General features: G+C 46.0%; 1 protein-coding gene across 1 annotated transcript in view; it reads left to right on the top strand.

Annotated features, from left to right (window-relative positions):
* Positions 1-19,655, top strand: part of LOC311310406 (MAM domain-containing glycosylphosphatidylinositol anchor protein 2) — a gene marked incomplete at both ends in the record, with an annotated part of 184,099 nt that overhangs the window by 69,278 nt on the left and 95,166 nt on the right. The window contains one exon of the mRNA XM_084439894.1: positions 221-395. Within this exon, the coding sequence (XP_084296020.1) occupies positions 221-395 (175 nt within the window). The remainder of the gene's footprint in view (positions 1-220; positions 396-19,655) is intronic.

Here is a 19,655-nt window from a genome sequence, read left to right as displayed (position 1 = left end):
ACCGGCAACTTTTATTGCTTGGATATTCAGATCTCAGGCAAGGTTTATCAAAGTTTAAAGTTTACAACAGGTATGGTTTCAAACAACTCCTCATACTCCACCCTAGTTCCTCAAAACAAGTCTGTCACTTTGTTCGAGTAATCAAAACAAGCTCCATTGTAATCAAACAAAAAAATTCTAACCGCAATTCTAACCGTCTCTCTCCCCGGTCACTGGCCAGATCCGATGGACGAAGACGGCTGGAAGCGTGTCCGACCGCTTCCAAGACTCGAGCGTGTTCAACGAGACGCTGAACATCGCCAAGATCAAGAGGCACCAGGGGGGGCGCTACTACTGCAAGGCGGAGAACGGCCTGGGGTCTCCCGCCATCAAATCCATCAGGGTGGACGTCTACTGTGAGTACTGCCGCGGGGGCCTCTCTCCCAGGGAACCTCACACCCCTGCGCCTGTTAGAGACACTTTACCAACAGCACAAGCTCTTCTCAGATGCTGGGTAAAGTGGTGAAGCAGATTTTATTTTATTTTATTTTATTTTATTTTATTTTATTTTATTTTATTTTATTCTATTCTATTCTATTCTATTCTATTCTATTCTATTCTATTCTATTCTATTCTATTCTATTCTATTCTATTTTATTTTATTTTATTTTATTTTATTTTATTTTATTTTATTGTATTTTATTTTATTTTATTTTATTTTATTTTATTTTATTCTATTCTATTCTATTCTATTCTATTCTATTTTATTTTATTTTATTTTATTTTATTTTATTTTATTTTATTTTATTTTATTTTATTTTATTTTATTTTATTTTATTTTATTTTATTTTATTTTATTTTATTTTATTTTATTTTATTTTATTTTATTTTATTTTATTTTATTTTATTTTATTTTATTTTATTTTATTTAAGCAGGGACTCCCTTTGAGACAGGGATCTCTTTTGTAAAGGAGCTCAACTCTACGGACGTACTGTAAAGATTCCGCCGTTCGATAGAAGATGGGGGAACTAGTCTCATCCTAATGAACCTTGACACTTAATTAAATGTAAATTAAATGTAAAAGCTCATGTCATATCTATATACTGGGAGAGGTGAGAGCACTCTATCTTCTTGCAGTATCCGGATCCCATAAAAGGGAAGTATTTGTTAGCATTAATCAAAGTGAATGGCCATACATTGTTATTGTTTATATTGATTTGTCATTGATTGCTCAGTTTCACCAATTCTATGGAATTGATGCGTGGTGGAGACACACATTAGTGGACTTCGATCACTGCTTCAGCCCCTCCAACCCCTCTACCCGACCCCCAACCCTCCCTCCATAACCCTCCAGGCTGCAAGACTGCTCTAAGACAGTTTGTTTGTGGAGATCCATACAATAGCCAGCCAGCCAGCAGTAATAAAAACAACACTCCCAAGTGTGTTCCACCAGGCCATTAAACAAGAGTGAAGTCTGGGGCACATTTTGCCTCTAGCAACTTTACTGAGGTGCACTTAAAATGGAAGTTGTGTGTTTTTTTTCTGGACTCGAGACTGTAGCTTGCATCACCGCCTGCCAACCAAAGCCTCACTCTGGCGTGCTTCCCTGTGACGCAAGCACTTAAAACAGCACTTTCCCATTCATTACATCAGCTAGCAATAAACCTTTGGCCAGTATTTATCACATTATCCATTTATATGCTTGAGAAAACTGTAGTTATCTCTCCCATCCTTTCCTCTCCTCTCCTCAACTGTCCTTCTCTCCTTCCTTCTCCTCTTCCCTTTCTCCTCTCCCTTCCCCACTCCCCTGGTCTCCTCTCCTCCCTTCTCTCCTCCTTTCTCCCCTGCTCTCTCTCCTCTCCCCTCCTCTCTTCCCTCTCCTCTCCTAACCCTTCTCCTCTCCTCTCCGAACCCTTCTCCTCTCTTCCCTTCTCCTCTCCTCTCCTAACCCTTCTCCTCTCCTCTCCGAACCCTTCTCCTCTCTTCCCTTCTCCTCTCCTCTCCTAACCCTTCTCCTCTCCTCTCCTAACCCTTCTCCTCTCTTCCCTTCTCCTCTCCTCTCCTAAACCTTCTCCTCTCCTCTCCTCACCCTTCTCCTCTTGTCTCCTCTTCTCTCCTCTCCTAACCCTTCTCCTCTCTTCCCTTCTCCTCTCCTCTCCTAACCCTTCTTCTCTCCTCTCCTAACACTTCTCCTCTCGTCTCCTCTTCTCTTCTCTCCTCTCCTAACCCTTCTCCTCTCGTCTCGTCTCCTCTCCTAACCCTTCTCCTCTCCTAACCCTTCTCCTCTCCTAATCCTTCTCCTCTCCTCTCCTAACCCTTCTCCTCTCCTAATCCTTCTCCTCTCCTCTCCTAACACTTCTCCTCTCTTCCCTTCTCCTCTCTTCTCCTAACCCTTCTCCTCTCGTCCCTTCTCCTCTCCTCTCCTCTCCTCTCCTAACCCTTCTCCTCTCATCCCTATTCCTCTCCTCCCCTAACCCTTCTCCTCTCCTCTCCTCTCCTCTCCTCTCCTCTCCTCTCCTCTCCTCTCCTCTCCTCTCCTAACCCTTCTCCTTTCCTAACCCTTCTCCTCTCCTCTCCTCTCCTAACCCTTCTCCTCTCGTCCCTTCCCCTCTCCTCTCCTAACCCTTCTCGTCTCCTCTCCTAACCCTTCTCCTCTCCTCTCCTCTCCTCTCGTCTCCTCTCCTAACCCTTGCCCGGCCCGTCTCCCCAGTGATGACAGGCTGGGCCAGGGTTACCCCAGTAAAAGGAGAGCTGTTCTCATCTGACATCTAAAGCCTCCTCCATCTGCCACTCACTCCTGTCAGCCGGGCACAATGGGTCTGCCTATGTAGTTTGTGGCCAGGTGCTGTGAACTCTCTCTCTCTCTCTCTCTCTCTCTCTCTCTCTCTCTCTCTCGCTCTCTCTCTCTCTCTCTCTCTCTCTCTCTCTCTCTCGCTCTCTCTCTCTCCCTCTCTCTCTCTTTCTCTCTGTTTGTCAAAGTCAATGTCATTTTATTTATAGAGCACCATTCATACAAATGAATGTAGCACATACATACTGTAGTGCTTTCCATAAAAACAGATGGATAAAAACATGAATCGTAAAAACACAGTGAGAACAGAATGAAAATAATCAATCAAAGGAAATTAATTAAAAATTCAAGTGTAAAAATGTTTAATAAAAACGATAAAAACAGAGAAAGCACATTTCGAAACATTAGGATATTGAGACGAGAAACGCGACTTGGTAAAAGCAATGTTAAAAAGGTATGTTTTAAGATCTCGCTTAAAGGTTTCCACGGTCTCAGACATTCTCAGGTCCTCTGGCAGGGTGTTCCAGAGGCAGGGGGCATACGAACTGAAGACTGACTCCTCTCTGCTTACCTGCCTCGTCCATGTCCCCAGGGCCCAGTGTTTCAAAACATTCAATCTGGATCAGAATGATCCAGATAGGATTAAATCTCAAAATTGGGTATTTCAAACCAGTATACTGTACAGTATGTGATCCTGATCCTCCTAAATTGGGATATGTATTTGATAATCCAATCATACCCAGAATCGTGATCAAATGTTGTTCTTGGGTTCTAAAGTGGAGATTAGGATAGTTTTGATATAAACAATCTGGATTATCCTGATCCCATTTGAAGGGTGGATCAAGCATGGATTCAAGGTGGATGTAGAGACATGTAGGATACATGGCACATATTTAACCATTCTTTTATTCAATGATTGCATATTAAAGTAGCCTAACACAGACCATGCTAAAACAATATCCATTCTAAATTAAATAATGAACCAATACAATATTTTCAATTAACTCAAAAAACACTCCAAGCCCTTAGAAAAATAGATAGGTTCAAGTACAATAACGTCACACATCTTCATCCGAAAGTGCAATGTCATCATCTTTCAGCTTCTCTTCTAAGATAAGTTTTGTTTCCCTCTGTTGAAGCAAAGTCAGTTTAATCTGCTCCTCAGAGAGATCTGTTTCTCTGCTCTCAGTTTCTTTCTTCACCATATCCCCATAGCCATCTCCACTCTTGAATCAGTTTATGATAATAATGATGACATCTACATAAAATCTAGCGATCATGGCACAATTAGGCTTAATGTAATAGGAACATAAATATAATATATGATGCACAGCAAAAGAAAGGCAGAGAACCATAACTCAACTCCAACGTTTCAGAGTGCCGTGAAGCCAAGACAAAGACACTTAACAGATGTTAAGGCCTTCTGCTTTGGTTCTGTTGCGCTTTTGGAGGTTACGGCAAAGACAATCCACTATTTTCCACATTTTTCCACCTAGGCAATTTTGGCCTATGTATTGTGTATTAATACAGCAATATTAATATGAATAATATGCTGATTTACGCTTCCCAACTTTGTCTGTGTCAATGAAATTTTGACCAACGGAAGCCTATCTATCCAAACTACAAATCTAGATGATGTAATCCTGATCTTGTGGTACTATATCTGGATCAGAATGATCCTATCTGGAAATTCTTTGAAAAATCTGGACAAAACCTACAAGATCAATTTGATCTGGGATAGCAAAAAAGGGATTACCAAATCTGAATCCTTCTGATCCAGATTAAATGTTTTGAAATACTGGGCCCAGGTGTCTGTGTGGCGGCAAAGAGAAGGTGGAGGGAAAACTCAGATAAACAGCAGCAAGGAAGTCTGGGAGGGGATCGAGAGAATCACTGGGCTGGGTACTTCAGGCCCAGCTGTGGGGGGGGGGGAGTCAACGAGCTAAACCAGTTCTTCAACTGGTTCGGTTTCCAGTGCTTTCAACACCATCCTGCCCCTCCGGCTCTTGGAAAAGCTCCCAGCAATGCGGGTAGACTACGACATGGTGGCCTGGATCACAGACTACCTGACCGGCAGGCCACAGTATGTCCGTCTGCAGGGCTGCCTGTCTGATGTGGTGATAAGAAACACAGGTGCCCCCAAAGGAACAGTTCTGTCACCTTTCCCGTTAACCCTCTACACCTCCGACTTCAGCCACAACTCTGGAGTGTGCCACCTCCAGAGGCTCTCTCATGACTCCTCTATTGTGGGCTGCATCAGGGAAAACCATGAGGAGCAGTGATCATGACAGGAGGGATGATCGTGACATGATCAGGAGATTTGTTGAATGGTCTGAGGAGAACCAGCTCCAACTCAACATCAGGAAGACCAAGGAACTGGTGGTGGATTTCAGAAGGAACAAGAGGCCTCCAACCCCCATCACCATCCAGGGGGAGGATATTGAGATGGTGGACTCATACAAGTTCCTGGGAGGGAACCTGAACAACAAACTGGACTGGACTGACAACACTGAGGCCCTCTACAGGAAAGGACAGAGCAGACTGTTCTTCCTCAGGAGGCGCAGGTCCTTCGATGTGTGTAGCAGGCTGCTGAGGATGTTCTACCAGTCTCTCAGCCAGCACACTGCTCTATGCCATTACCTGCTGGGGAGGCAGCATCAGGTCTGGGGAGAAAACAAGCTGAACACGCTGGTGAGGAGGAGGGCCAGCTCTGCAACTGACCAGCCTGGAGACTGTGGAGGGGAGGAGGATGAGGGACAAACTGAAGTCTATTCTGCTGACCGGCAGGCAGAATACCGTTTAGTTGTTTAAGTTTATTAGGATCCCCATGAGTCTTCCTGGGATTCCAAAACACACAACATACAGTACAACACCATACTAGACACATAATACACACCACACAAATGAAAATGCGAATGAACACACATTAAAGCGGCACATTCGACAATAGTAGCACATCAAATACCAATGCCATAATAAATACATTGTCATGGTCTCATGTACAGCTTAATTAAAACTTTAATAGATACACTGGGGTTAATTGTGTCTCTATCAGAGTATTGGGATGTGACATCTGTTAGTCTAAATTAGTTAACCAATTAACCAATTAACCAATGGCTAGGGATGAAAAAGGACCACTGTTGCCTGTGTGATAGAGCGGCTGTAGTTCTCCTTTGAATATTCATCAGACGCTCGAGGTAATTGGATACATTTAACTCATCTGATAAGCTCGTCCTGCTCATCGTGATGTATGATGTATTGATAGGTAGAGCCTCCACGTACTGTATATGGAGCTTTAAAACCCAACAAGACGTATACAGTATTAAGCTAAGACTCTATAAACAGTATCATTTAAAGTGTTAGTCTGTGGTGTCTGTCCTTGCACTGCATATAATTCATTAGCTTTGCTGTTGTGCTGCACATCTAGCAGAAACACAGTGTTTCTCCTGAGAAAATGTTATAGCCGTCCCCCAAGGGGGAATGAAATTGATTGGTCTCTATTTTTAGTGCTTCGCAGCCTTGATTTTTAATTAGCATCCGAATGGCTGTTTTGTGCACCAGGGTTTCACAACAACACCTTGAAAATTGTCTTGACTTTTCTTCAGAGGTTGCCAAGGCGTCTTTGTTCATACCCAATTTGTTTTCGCCTGGTATCGCCATAGTAAGTAGCTGTGGACAGTTCTACTCGACTTTGATGAGGACACCGGGGATAAGCAGGAGTGGGCCTGCCTTCCAGTTTTCAAGCCTGGTCACGAATTTAGCCGTCTTACGAAATCAAAGCGTGCTCTCCAAACAGTTCCCTCTCCGCCAGGCAGAAGGAGTCTCACTAGGCACTGCCAAGAGGAACCAACTGAAGTGAAAATAGAAGGAGAGAAATGGAGAGGATAGCCCAGGTACAGTAGCTTCCTATAGGTGCCCATACAGCACTTTCCCAGCCTCCTGCAGAGCATCTGAGAGGCAGATACGAAGGCAGGGGGGGGAGGGGGTAATTATTGGTAATAACTTCCCCCCTAGCTCAGAGGAGCTGATATTAGCCATAGCTGGCTCAACGCTAACTCATTTAAAGTACCCACACAGCTGAGGAGTCCATCTAAGCACATTTAGTACCTGCTGACGCCTGAAGATGTGTAGAGAACGTCCAATACAGTAGACGGCTCCACAGGGACGGTTCCCTCTCAGCAGCTAATAAAGAACCTCCATTTTCAGTCCCACAGATCAATGGAGGAGGCGTCTCTTGACGGCGAGGCTCTTGATGGCGATGGCGAGTCTCCTGATGGGTTCATTTTGATTCCCTGTGTCTCGGGCTTCAACGACCAAACACGTGTGCAGCTGCTTCTCTGAGGGGAATTATTGCTGGCTGAGTTCATTGGCTGTTGCCAATGTAATACATTTCAGAGAGAACAAGCAGAAACGGTGCAGGGGTAGTGTTACAGGAAGTGAAGTACTACTGTACTGTAGGAACAACAGACAGTGAGCAAGTATGTGGTTTCCAGGGCATTTATAGAAGATACATAATCAAACTACACTCCGGACAGCTCTATGAGTCACAGTAGCAATTAGTAACAGTTTTGTGAATCTTCCATAAACAAATTATTACTCATCCTATTCTGTTTTCATGATGCCACAAGCCTTGAACATGAACACAATTCCATGGATTTTTTTTGTGATAATGATGACTGATTAGTTTCACCGTTCTCGAAGTTGAAATGAACCATGCAAGTGCAAACTAAACATTTCACTAACGCCACAAATAATAAGATGTACCACAAGCTTGCAAAGTCCAACCCAGCACAAACGCTGTTGATAAATGAGGGTTCTGAACTTCAGCATTGCAAATGTGTCCAAGGCAGCGAAGATAAAACAAAAGTTGACATTATTGCTGAGATGCTGTGCAAAGACAAACCACATCTGCCACACTATTTGCATGAATAATCAAAAAAACATGAGAGCAAAAGCACTTTGTATTGCCTTTCCATATGCAAATAAATATGCAGCTGAAGCAAATTTTTCTGCATGGCCAAATTGCATTACTTACAAGTGCTTTAGTTATAGGGCCTTAATTCACACTGATGCTTTGAAAATGTCTCCCCCATCATTCAAACACTACTTATTCTATTTTTTTTTCTACATCATGGTACAATTACTGTCGTATAGATCTCCTTTCTGCAAAGATAATTAGAATGAATGACACATACAGTATATCTTCCATAACCATGCAGAATGTTCCATAGCTCACGTTCCACATCTCTTACTCAGTGACGGGGGAAGTTTGCAGGAGCACAGTTTTTTTCGTGGGGAATAGTAATAGAGTTGGCCCACTGAGTTCAGGCGCACGTTTATGCGCAAACACATTCCTCCGGCTGCAAGGTTGAGACAGACAAAGCGTGTAGCGTACAAACAGGCTTTACACAGGCTTTACACACTACGGCACGCGTGCCTTCAACCATGCGGTGCCCTGCGCTGAGAGGAGGGAGGGGGGGAGCTGTGTGTGTGTGTTTTCTGTTTGCCTAGCGTGGAATGAATCCATGGTGGAGCTGAGGGGCTGAACAGAGCCCCTGCGGTGTGTGTTTAGCGTCTACGCCCGCTCTCTTTTGGATCCGGGCGCATCAAGAAGGTACGCTACTTCAAACCTCATCGGGGGTTCGTTTGCCGTCGGCCCTGCCAGCTTTTGAGCGAGGGCGCTCGGGTGATACTGTATCGCGTACACAGCGAGAGCGTGGGCAGCTCAGAGATCGGTTTGTTACGGATGGAAAAAGTGGCATTAAGTCTTAATAATCTGAGTGAGACATTATACAGATATTAACTCAACACACCCCATCACACCTCCATTATTGCTGTTTGCACTCTATCACATACAGGATTTATCTATCTATTTATTTATTAAACACATAATGCCCCCTAGGGCCTGTTGTACAGTAGTCCGTGATAGGCTGATATATGTATGCATATGCAGAACGCTGTGTGTGTGTGTGTGTGTGTGTGTGTGTGTGTGTGTGTGTGTGTGTGTGTGTGTGTGCGTGCGTGCGTGCGTGTGGGAGTGAGTCTCCGGGGAACGTTATCGATTACAGAGTTCATTTGTAGACAGGAGATCTGAGAGGCTGGTTCAATACGTTTGAATTATGAGTGAAATTGAGAGAGGAGGTTATCATCAGCGCTCAGCTGCTGATCCACTTGAGGAAGACAAATCCCCAGTCATTCAGCGTACTCAATCATACCCTATGGTTTCAATGATGATTTATTCGACAGCCCATCACTGAAAAATATGTTTACATTTTTTAAATATTTATTCCTAGTAACCTTTCTGTGTGATCTGTTTTCATTCAGACAGTTTCAAATTGCAGGGACGGAAAGTGTGCATCAATCAACATTTCTGTAAGTGTGCCAGTTTGAGTTTGAGTTACTAAAGGGTAATTCCCGACTGCAGTCCCAGGGCAGGTGTAATGACAACCACAAACCAGCATATTTCTCTATTATAATGTATCGTATTATATTATATCATCATAAAATAGAATTATATTATACTATTTGCCGTATTTTTGAAGAGGCCAGATAATGAATGTACTGTAGACTAAGACGTGCAGAAGCTGTGTTTAGATGTAAATGACTGCTGATGGATGGTGTTATACAGCCGAGGTGCGTTATCTGAACCTTGTTTGAATCAGGACAGAGTGAATCAGCACATTATGTGCACATTATGTAAATGTTTGCCGGCGTGTTTAATGGAGGTAAAGGCGGTTCACGACTGGCCATTACTCTTCTAACGACTTCCTGTGGGGAGAGGGGCCCTTAATCAGAGCAGTATATCCAACACTGTCCTTCCTGTGACCTTCATAGCCCGTACCTCAGGTACAGTGCCAGAGCTACAGTAACTACACACAGATCCCCACGCCTGGCCTGGGACCCTCGACAACCCCCCCCCCCCCCCCGCGCTTGGCCCCACCGGCATCCTAAACCCTAGAGCTGGCCCTGATCAGGATAGTTCACTTAAAATGTCAGGAGTCATACTTTTTGACACCCGGTCTTGGAATTAGTTTATGAGTTGGATTGGCTGCAGCTGTTGGTCAAGTAGCCCAAACAACTGAATGAATACTGTACATTGTCAGGTGCAGTAGCCCAGTGGTTAGTCTGACCAGGGCCTGTTGGTTGTCCAAAGACCAAAGACTTTAGTCCACTAAAGACTAAAGGTGAGCGAGCATTTGAAGTCGTGGCTCCTAGCTGTGGAACACCCTTTCATTGGACCCATGTTCTGTGGCCTCTGTTGCTTCTTTTAAAACTCAGCTAAAGATTCATCTTTTCAGATTTGCCTTTGTCTAGCCTCCTGTGTTTTTTGTGTTTCTTTCTCCTTGTTTTTTGTGTTTTTGTGCTTTTTGCCATTGTTTTTTATTTATTTATTGATGTTTTGTGAACACTTTTCTGTGAAAGGTGCTATTTAAATAAAATGTACTTATTAAATTTACTTAGAGCATCCGCTCAGTGACCAAAAGGTGCCCTTGAGCAAGGCACTTTAAAAGTGTCCACTAACTTACTAAAATGTACTGTAAATAGTAGACAATAATAGACAGACCTAGATCCTGTAAGTGCTGACCAACCAAAGCCATAAAAAGCAAAATTCACACGTTCAATACTAATAAATCACAAAGATGTGTTATCGTTCTTTGAAGGGGTCTCCTGAGGGCCCTAAGGCCTCTGGGTGGCGTCTAAAAGCTGTGGTTTAAATGCAATGAGGCGTACCACCTTCAAGTCAATAGAGGGGTGGAACACATACTGCTACTGTATATCAAGCAAACGATTAGTATTTTGCGGCCAAAGGAGACAAAGATGGAGACAAGAGCGACATGAGTCTTTTTGTGTAAGATTACATTACCTAAACTTAAACTGCCATCAGTGCTTCTGTTTAAACATTCTCCTGCACAACCTCCTAATCAAAACCATGTGTTTTCAAACAAACACAGAGACGCTATTTAGTTCGGTCGAGAAGTATATCGACCTGTTTACTCGATTTGAACCCAACAAGAAAATACAGGGGTTTACCTGTGAATGCAGGTCTATCAGAGGGGCTGCGCTCCACAGTGTAATGGGAGGTCTGGGGGGGGGTGGTGTGTGGGGGGGGGGGCGGGGGGGTGTTTGTGTGTCTGTTATTCCGGCGTGATGAACGGCGGCGGAGATGGTCAGAGGCAGACGCCGCTGTCGCCTCGGAGACGATGAAGAGGGGATTCATTATTGCCCCCCCCCCCCTCGCTGTTCTAGCAGGTCTCGTTATTTCTTCATCTCCATCACTAGGAGGAAGAGCAGGAGGCTTCCGGGTGCCCGGCCCTCCATCCATCACACACAAACACACGGAACAACACACTCCCACATAGACACATGCACAACCAAGCAAACAACACACACACACACACACTCAGTCACACACAGGCCCTGGGTGCCCCCCAAAGACAGCGTAATCGAAAAAGAGCATCACCTGTCAGTGAGCAAGATAGAGGGGCAGCATCTCTAAGTGGAATGCACCCCTCCCAAACACCCCCGCGCGTTAAAGCAACAGTTTAGACACAGACAAGCAGAAACTGTTGAGCTATCGCACTGCAGGATGCTAGTTGCTAGGGGACCTCATCGCTGGCGGTAGGCAAACACTGGCTACACCTTCACCTTTGACCTTCTGGCTATCATTGAATATGTTTAACCATCCAGAGACAGGACTGAACGAACAGAAGCCCTTCGGCTGAAAAATACCATAATACTTAGAATACTGGGTGGAAAGTTATAATGATTGCATGACGTTTGTATTGTTTGCATAAACTGTGCTTCAATGATTAGCATCTCTCCAGGGAAATAAGGAAATCATTTTCTAGGGGGTCGATATTATTTTCCCAAAGCTAAGTGTTCCGAGAGCACTTTGCTCCAATTTAACCAATTTTGCTGCAGCTGCATTCGGTATGACTTCCTATACTGCATCATTTAATATTCTAGGTACTAATAGCTACTCTGTTATGTCTAACGCATGGTCCATTGTGTGCTTTATGACATTTTCGACCGACCAGCTACCTAATAATAACCCTGCCATCATACAATTTACAGTTTACAATTTGATCACTTAGCAGACAAATCACAATGTTGACTAGAGGGATCGGACTTTTGGGGCCGTGGCTCCTAGACTGTGGAACGCGCTCCCACAGGATCTGAGAGCTGCTGTTTCTGTGGACAGTTTTAAAGGGCAGGGTTTAAAGACACACTTATACAGACAAGGCTTTGAGCGCTAGGCCGTCTCTATCTGACACACTCTCTCCTTTCGGCTTGCCTGTTTTCCCTTGACACTGACCTCTTTTATGTCACTATGTTTACGTGCACTCTTTTTCTTTAATGTATTCAGTGCACTTGTATGGATCTGATTGGACTATGATGTTTTTAATGTTCCCACTGTAAAGCACTTTGTGCACTCGTGCTACGAAGGGTGCTATATAAATAAAATTTTACTTACTTACTTACTAGAAATGGTGCTCGTAGGGCACAGACCTCCGCCCATGAATGCATTCCATGCTCTGTGCACTCACACCTGCGTTCATTAGGTCGAGAGCTTTATGCCAGTCCAAACTCTGTCTCTGTGACCTTCCCACGTTGAGATATGCCCTTTTCAACTCCCCCCATTGACAGTGAAGTCCAAAAAAATGAATGGAGGTGAATGGCTGGCCGTGTTTGGGCAGCTCGTGGATCTGACCCATGATTCGGATCCGCTCCAAAATGTAAAGGCTTCCAAGTTGGACATTGCTACACGCCTCCACGGAATTTCATGAAAATCGGACAGGTAGTTCTTTCATAATCCTGCTAAGAAACGAACAAACAAACCGAGACACAAACACACACCACAGAAAACATTACTCCTCACCTTGCGCTGTCGCTGGGGCGGAGGTAACGGGTAATGTGCTTTTCCTCAAAATCAGTGATGTAGAACTACCAACACTCCAGTGGCTTTAGCCAACAGTCCATAGAGTCCATGCTGCCTCTGTGCCATAATTGTCAGTAGCTACACTTACCCAGGTGGGGTGATGGATGTGCGAACGTACCACAGTACCGATAGCTGGTACACACAGCTCATCTCCTGGGTGAGCTGAGAGACAGCAGGGCTAGCGAAGTGAGGTGAGGGAGAGTAGGGAGACAAGGAGAGAAAATTCAGAGAGAGGGATGGATGGAGAGAGCGAGTAAGACAGAGAGAGGGATGGAGGGGGGTTGTTACAGTAAGAGAGAGAGGCGGGGGGGGAGTCTGGAGATGAGATGCAGTATGAGAGAGTTAAAGAGACCGATAAAGCTCTCTCCCTCCCATCTCTGTCTCTCCGGTGAGGACAGGCTTGTGGAGATAAATTATTCAGGGTCTGTTGCCAGGAGGTGAACATCCCAAACAGAAACAATGGCAAAGTTCCCAGGAGGCCAGAGTAGCCCGTAAGCCAACCTGAATTCTACTCCATCCCATTCCATGGCTCTCCGCTGGCTCGTCTCTTAGCCACAGGCATGCTGATTACTGATCTCTGGGTTGTTGGTGGTGCTGCTGCCCTCTAATAGGGCCATTCAGGGTACAGTATTGGATGCCAGAGTTTGGAGATATCAACTCGTTAAGTCTACCCAGCTGGTCCAATCTACAGTACTGTTGCTATGTTTTCACGGTAAAAGGGGAGGTATTTGCACGAAATGACCGTTGAAAAGGCTTTAAGCGGAGGTGCAAAAAGGAAAAAAAAGGAAGAAAAACAAGTGAGAGAAGCAGCGGTAATTAAAGATGTCCCGCGAATAACAACTTTTTACAAGAAATTCCTACCAAGTGTCGACGAAGAACACAAAACGGAATTAGCTAACGTAGAAGCACAGCCTCCGGTGCTAGCTAGCATCGTAAGCGAGGAAGCCTCCTCTAGCCCTCGTAGCGTTAGCAGCAGCAGGAGCCGGACCCCGGAGGATACTGTTTCTACCAGCGCTAGCAGCGGAGCTCTGGACCCCGGGCCCCTAACGATTAGCCCCGCCCGACACCAGCAGGGCCTCGGAGCTGGAAGAGGACGGTGATCCGGTACCTAGAACCAGCGGAGGGGCGGCGGCCCCAGACCCAGGGCCTCAACTGACACTACGACAAAATGAAAACGCGGAGAACAAAGAAACAAAAGTCGCTGCAAGCACACCGGTATTAGCAGCTGCAGCCACGGTGACGGGAGCAGCTGGTGAGCCGCCCAGCAACGACCCGGCTTTATGGGGGGTGACGACGGATAACATCTGCAATGAAATCAGGATGAGAGGTGCTTCTGCTTTTCACAATCGGCCCAAAAGGTATCCAGCATCATGCCGGAGGGAGCCGGGGAAGGGGTGTGAAACGCGCTCGCTCACAAACGACCTGCTCGCCAGTAGGCTTCAAAATGGAGAAATTATTACACGTGAGTGTATAATTTATTGCCCCTGCACCGGAGAAATAGGTGTGTGCGCACAGAGGCCCTCTGAGACATGGAGCCCAGGGACCCCTGGGGTGCTAATCCAGCCCTGTCGGCAGCATAAGTTACCATGGTGATACAGCACGGTGAAAAGTGATCCATCTTTCATGTCATACGAATAAACCAGGCTTGAACCTGAAGTTATCGCACTAAACCTATAATCATGTTTAGTACAGGGCCCAGATCTGTGGTTTGGGTGAACCTTCACCTTTCAGATTAATCACATTGGGTTTGGCTGACTGACAGCCCCTCACACACAGAAAGGCTTTCCCTCTTTCACTCTGTATTTTATTTTTCTCTCTCTTTCTTTCTTTCTCTCTCTCTCTCTCTCTCTCTCCTTCTCGCTCTCTCTCTTCTCCCTATTTAACTGACCGGTTCACTCTCTCTCCCTCTCTCTCTCTCTCTCTCTCTCTCCCCCTCCCTCTCTCTTCTCCCTATTTAACTGACCGGTTCACTCTCTCTCCCTCTCTCTCTCTCTCTCTCTCTCCCTCTCGCTCTCTCTCTTCTCCCTATTTACCTGACCGGTTCTCTCTCTCTCTCTCTTTCTTTTCTCTCTCTCTCTCTCTCTCTCTCTCTCTCTCTCTCTCTCTCTCTCTCTCTCTCCCTCTCACTCTCTCTCTTCTCCCTATTTACCTGACCGGTTCTCTCTCTCTCTCTCTCTCTCTCTCTCTCTCATAATTAGTCAGGCATGAACCTAACAAAAGGTAACGTAAAATCAGAGAGATACTGAACATTCTCTTTAATATGTTGATGGTAAGAAATCCTAAATACCACCATTGGTCTACAAACGGCATGGTAAATATCACACAGGCCAGTAATGAGAGATATTTGGTTGCTCTACTGTAGTTGGCATGTGCATCATAGCAGTTTTTTTTTCCTCCTGTCTAATGTGCACTTAGATAAAGGCCTCATCCAAAGCATGAAAAAACTGGTCTCATCCTCAGTGACTCAGAGTGGGAATATCAGTGACATTATATTCAAGAGCAAAATGACATTCCCATTATGGCTCCAGGGGGCTTAGAAAAGGCTTCTTTTATGGGTTCAGCACAGACATTCTCAGCGAGGGAGACCACACTAGTATAATAATCGTAAAATTTACATGGATAATGGAACACCGGCCATGTGAGCATTACCGTAATTACCACCCAGAGAGATCTGCACACGTTTCTCATCGTCTGCTGCATTTAATAAATGTTTCCGTGTGTCTGTATGTCTCTCTCTCTGTGTCTCTCTCTGGCTCTCTGGCTCTCTCTCTTTGTCTCTCTCTCTCTCTGTCTCTCTCTCTTTGTCTCTCTGTCTCTCTCTCTTTGTCTCTCTGTCTCTCTCTTTGTCTCTCTCTGTCTCTCTGTCTCTCTCTCTTTGTCTCTGTCTCTCTCTGTCTCTTTCTTTCTCTCTCTGTCTCTCTCTCTCTCTCTGTCTCTCTGTCTCTCTCTCTCTCTCTGTCTCTCTTTGTCTCTCTCTCTCTCTCTCTCTCTCTCTGTCTCTGGTGTATCTGAGAGAGGTAGGCGTCAGACTTCCCCAGCAGCGCGTATCACATCACGTATCACAGCACGTATCACAGCGCGTATCACAGCGCGTATCACAGCCAGGCTTTTCAACGGAGCCTCCCCCTCAGTCCCTGTCCTCCGTGCTCCGCGCCGTCTCACCCCTTTGTCCTCTGCGGCATTGAGAGAGACGCGAGTCATCATTATCCTGGACCCACATCTCACGTCTGGGAGAATGATGTTCAGTTTAGAGGGAGATATCTCCTTCCCACAAACGCCGTCATCGCAACCGTCCAGGGTTGGATGTATGTCCCCCCCCCCAACACACACACACACACACACACACACACACTTTTCCGTGCGGAGACGCCGCGGACACCGAATAGACACAGCTAGTTATTACTGGAGGGTTCATAACGGAGGAACCTGGAGATAGAGGTCAGTGGTGTGTAGGGGGTGAGAGATGGAGGCAAAGGAAATGTCTTCACAGTAAATTACACGCCGGACACTGGCGTTCCATCAGTGACCTATGGATGAGAGTGGTTGCTGTATTGTATTTCAAGAATATGGCTTATTAACCTTGTGACCCATATAAATGTGAGAGGGGTATAAAAAAAAAACTGCTTCGTTCAGCAAACCGTAGGTGATACTTGTGAACAGGCGTCTGAATATTGGAGAAAGAATCTTGTATCTACTTCATATGGCTTGTTTGTTTTTTTTGCCGTCTTTTGCACGTCGAAATTGACATCTGGTAATACGAATTTCTTTCCACTTTGGGATTGCTGACAGGTTTTTGATGAATTCAATTTAATTTGCCGCCAGCTGTCAAACAAACGAGACATTCAGAACTTAAGCCCTCTGTGTTCCCTCAGACTTACAGTACCTTGAACAGAGACACTTCATCATGCCGTTGCTGGGGTTACAATCTCAGCCGCCAGACTTAATGTCTAAAATCATCAATCTAAACACGAGGAGAGACAGACTGCTCTGTGAAGCGATGCCCCGGAACACCATTTCACCTATTTTGGCTTTCCCGTGTATTAAATGCGGGTTTGTTTTTTTGGGTGCGACTTTTATATTAGATGGGCATTCTGAAGACAAAAAAGAAGACCGGACGGCCACTTCCTGTACTTTAGGACCCACTGCCAGGTAATAGCTGCTCTTACTCCGGTGTATCTCCACCGAAAGAGCTCTCACCTCAATGAGAGCACTCCCGCCCCTTATGGGAGATGATTCCGAGAGACACTGTGTCCATCACCTCATTAACCTTACATCTGGATACAGGCAATTTGCAAGTTTACCTCGCTTTTCTCTCCAATCCCCAGACACACACACACACACACATACACAGGCCCCCACACCCCCTACTGCCGCCAGCACGGAATGAAAGGAAATTGCTTATCTTTCACATAATGTGACTATTTGTATCTGTGAAAAGGCGAAACACAAATGTCAGTTGGGTCGCCCGCGTGGCGGTGTAATCAAGCTGGGCCTGTGATTAGTCCCGCCGAGCAGGGGTGAAATTAATCGCAGGCCTCTGACACTCGAGGCCGACAGGCTGCAAAGCCTGATGGGTGTTCTCCCCCCCCCCCCCCCCCCTCCACTGACTGCTGTAGATTACACAGAGAATGACAGACACAGTTGTGCAGTAGATTCACTTGCAGCGCCACCCATGGAAGTGTGTGTGCGTGTGTGTGTGTGTGTGTGTGTGTGTGTGTTCATTTGCGGTTCTATTATAAGGGGGAATGGACATGAAAGGAAATGAGCTCACGTTTTTGATGTGGTAATTATAAACCCAATTTATTCTTCACCTCTATGTCTTTTCACCCAAAGCATTCATTCCTACCTATTTGTCAAACAAATATTTGGATAAGCCTTTTTTTCTTCTTCTCGCTATTCAACCGGGAATATCAGTCGAATAGCAACAATTTTCCAGTTCCTCATAAAATCTAACAATTAGTCTTGATATTAATTCTCATTCTCATATCAAAGAAACTGACATCCTTTCATCTGGCTGTAAAGGAAAATAATACCCCTCTCCCATTGGATATCAACCCTCACCTGGTGGGCGGAGGTCTAGTACGCTGCCTCTTTGCACAAAAAGCACCAATGCCAGTGACACCTACACCCAGACCACACTCTAAGCCTGGTAATTACCGTATTGTAGTTGACATCTCTGAAGAATCACGCTAATCGAAGGGGAATTCTAGCGCTACCCACTTTAATTGCGAAGAGGAAGCAGACACAAGGGACTCACCGGTATATGAACACAGACACCAGACACGCATAGATACCCCAGCCATACTCTGGCACTAGTCCACTGTAATATATCCAACATTGTCTACTACTTAACCAATGACAATCTATCCTACAAAATGCAACCACTAGGCTGTTAACTAATATCAACTGTACCCACAATGCACCTAACGTCTACACTAATCTATGAGAACCCTAGAGTACACGTGTCATTTTAGAACAAGAACCGGACAAAGACGCGCAGAACAGGACAACCTCACGGGGAAGTCACAGCTACACTCTTTTCTTCTTCTTTTTTTAGCGACATTTTTCAGTTCCCATTATTGCCAGTTACCATTAAATCAGTAACATGCTGGGAACAATAGGAAATAGAACACAAAGCCACCCCCTGACGAATCCCATGCCACCCCCCTCTATCTAGAGCCGGCCCAGTAAGGCAGCGGGTTTGTAGACCAAACGCAGGTCTGCTCATTTCATCTCAACCCATAAAATTAACACAGAACCGCATCCATCACACGTTCTCTTATCCTCGCCACCAGAACCCCCCCCGTGACTAACGTGTCTTTTCTTGTGTACATGTATCTCCCGCTAAGTGCCGTGTGGTCTCCGCCTCCTCCCCGCACGCGATATCAAAGGAAGCCAGGGAGGCAAGAATGGGCCACGAGGAGGGGGGGGGGGTGATGTAGGGGTTAGCTTTGCTGGAGCGTTTCATTGTGCATCTACACATTTACCACCCCGTGAAACCCCCCCCGTAAACTCGCAATTACAAAATCCCCCCCTCGCCAGCGCTGCACATCTGCTCCGGCTAAGCCTCGCGATCGGCCGAGCGTGACGCCGGGGAGGTAATCACGGCGGAGCGCCGCGCCCCACGCCGCAGCTGAGGGGGGGAAGACGGCCGGTGGTGGCGTGGGCGGAACGTCGTTTTTGAAATTTATCACATTTTCACTATCCCGTGCGTAGCATTTCCATATTTTCATATGTATCTCTTGCGCTCCCAGCATCCACATCCTCACTCTGCACGCACTTTGCCCTGTAAATGGATCGGCAGTGCTTCCATGCCAAGTCTCTCTCTCTCTCTCTCTCTCTCTCGCTCTATCACACGCTCCCTCTCCCCCGCTCTTCCCACCCAAACGAGCCGCCGCGCTCACCAACTCCAATCAGTTCCCCGCGTTCAAAGACACATGTACCCCCGCTGCAGATAGTGGCTCTCTGCGATCCGCTCTGTATCCGTCACACGGACTAAATAGAGTGTGTGTTCGCCAGACAGTGGAGGCGGAGGAGGGGGAGGAGGAGGAAGCCTTGTAGGAGGAGGAGATAAGGCACGGGGACTCATACACCGTCCATCCACTCCACCTCCCGTAATGAATCGGTGTATTTATTTAGAGCGATCCGCCTCGCCAAAATGGCTCCGCTCCATCGCTCTGTCTTCACCGCGTGGGCTTCCCCCCAGAGGTAATTGCTCTCTTACCTGGGCCACCGTAATGGATCCTGGATGAAGTATTGACCGCCACTAGATTTTGATTAAGGGGCTGCAGGGCAGAACATGTCTTAATGAAACGGAGGGATCAGCATTCCGCCCGGCACAGCCGCTGGGATTCCTGGTTGCAGGGCCAGCCTAGCCTAGCCTAGCCTAGCCCAGCCTAGCCCAGCCGAGCCTAGCCTAGCCTAGCCTAGCCTAGCCTTGCCTA

Source organism: Borostomias antarcticus, assembly GCF_949987555.1.
Source record: "Borostomias antarcticus genome assembly, chromosome: 6".
NCBI classification, from domain to species: Eukaryota; Metazoa; Chordata; class Actinopteri; order Stomiiformes; family Stomiidae; genus Borostomias; species Borostomias antarcticus.
Note: the sequence above shows the minus strand (reverse complement) of the source record. Positions and strands in the feature narration are given on the sequence as shown.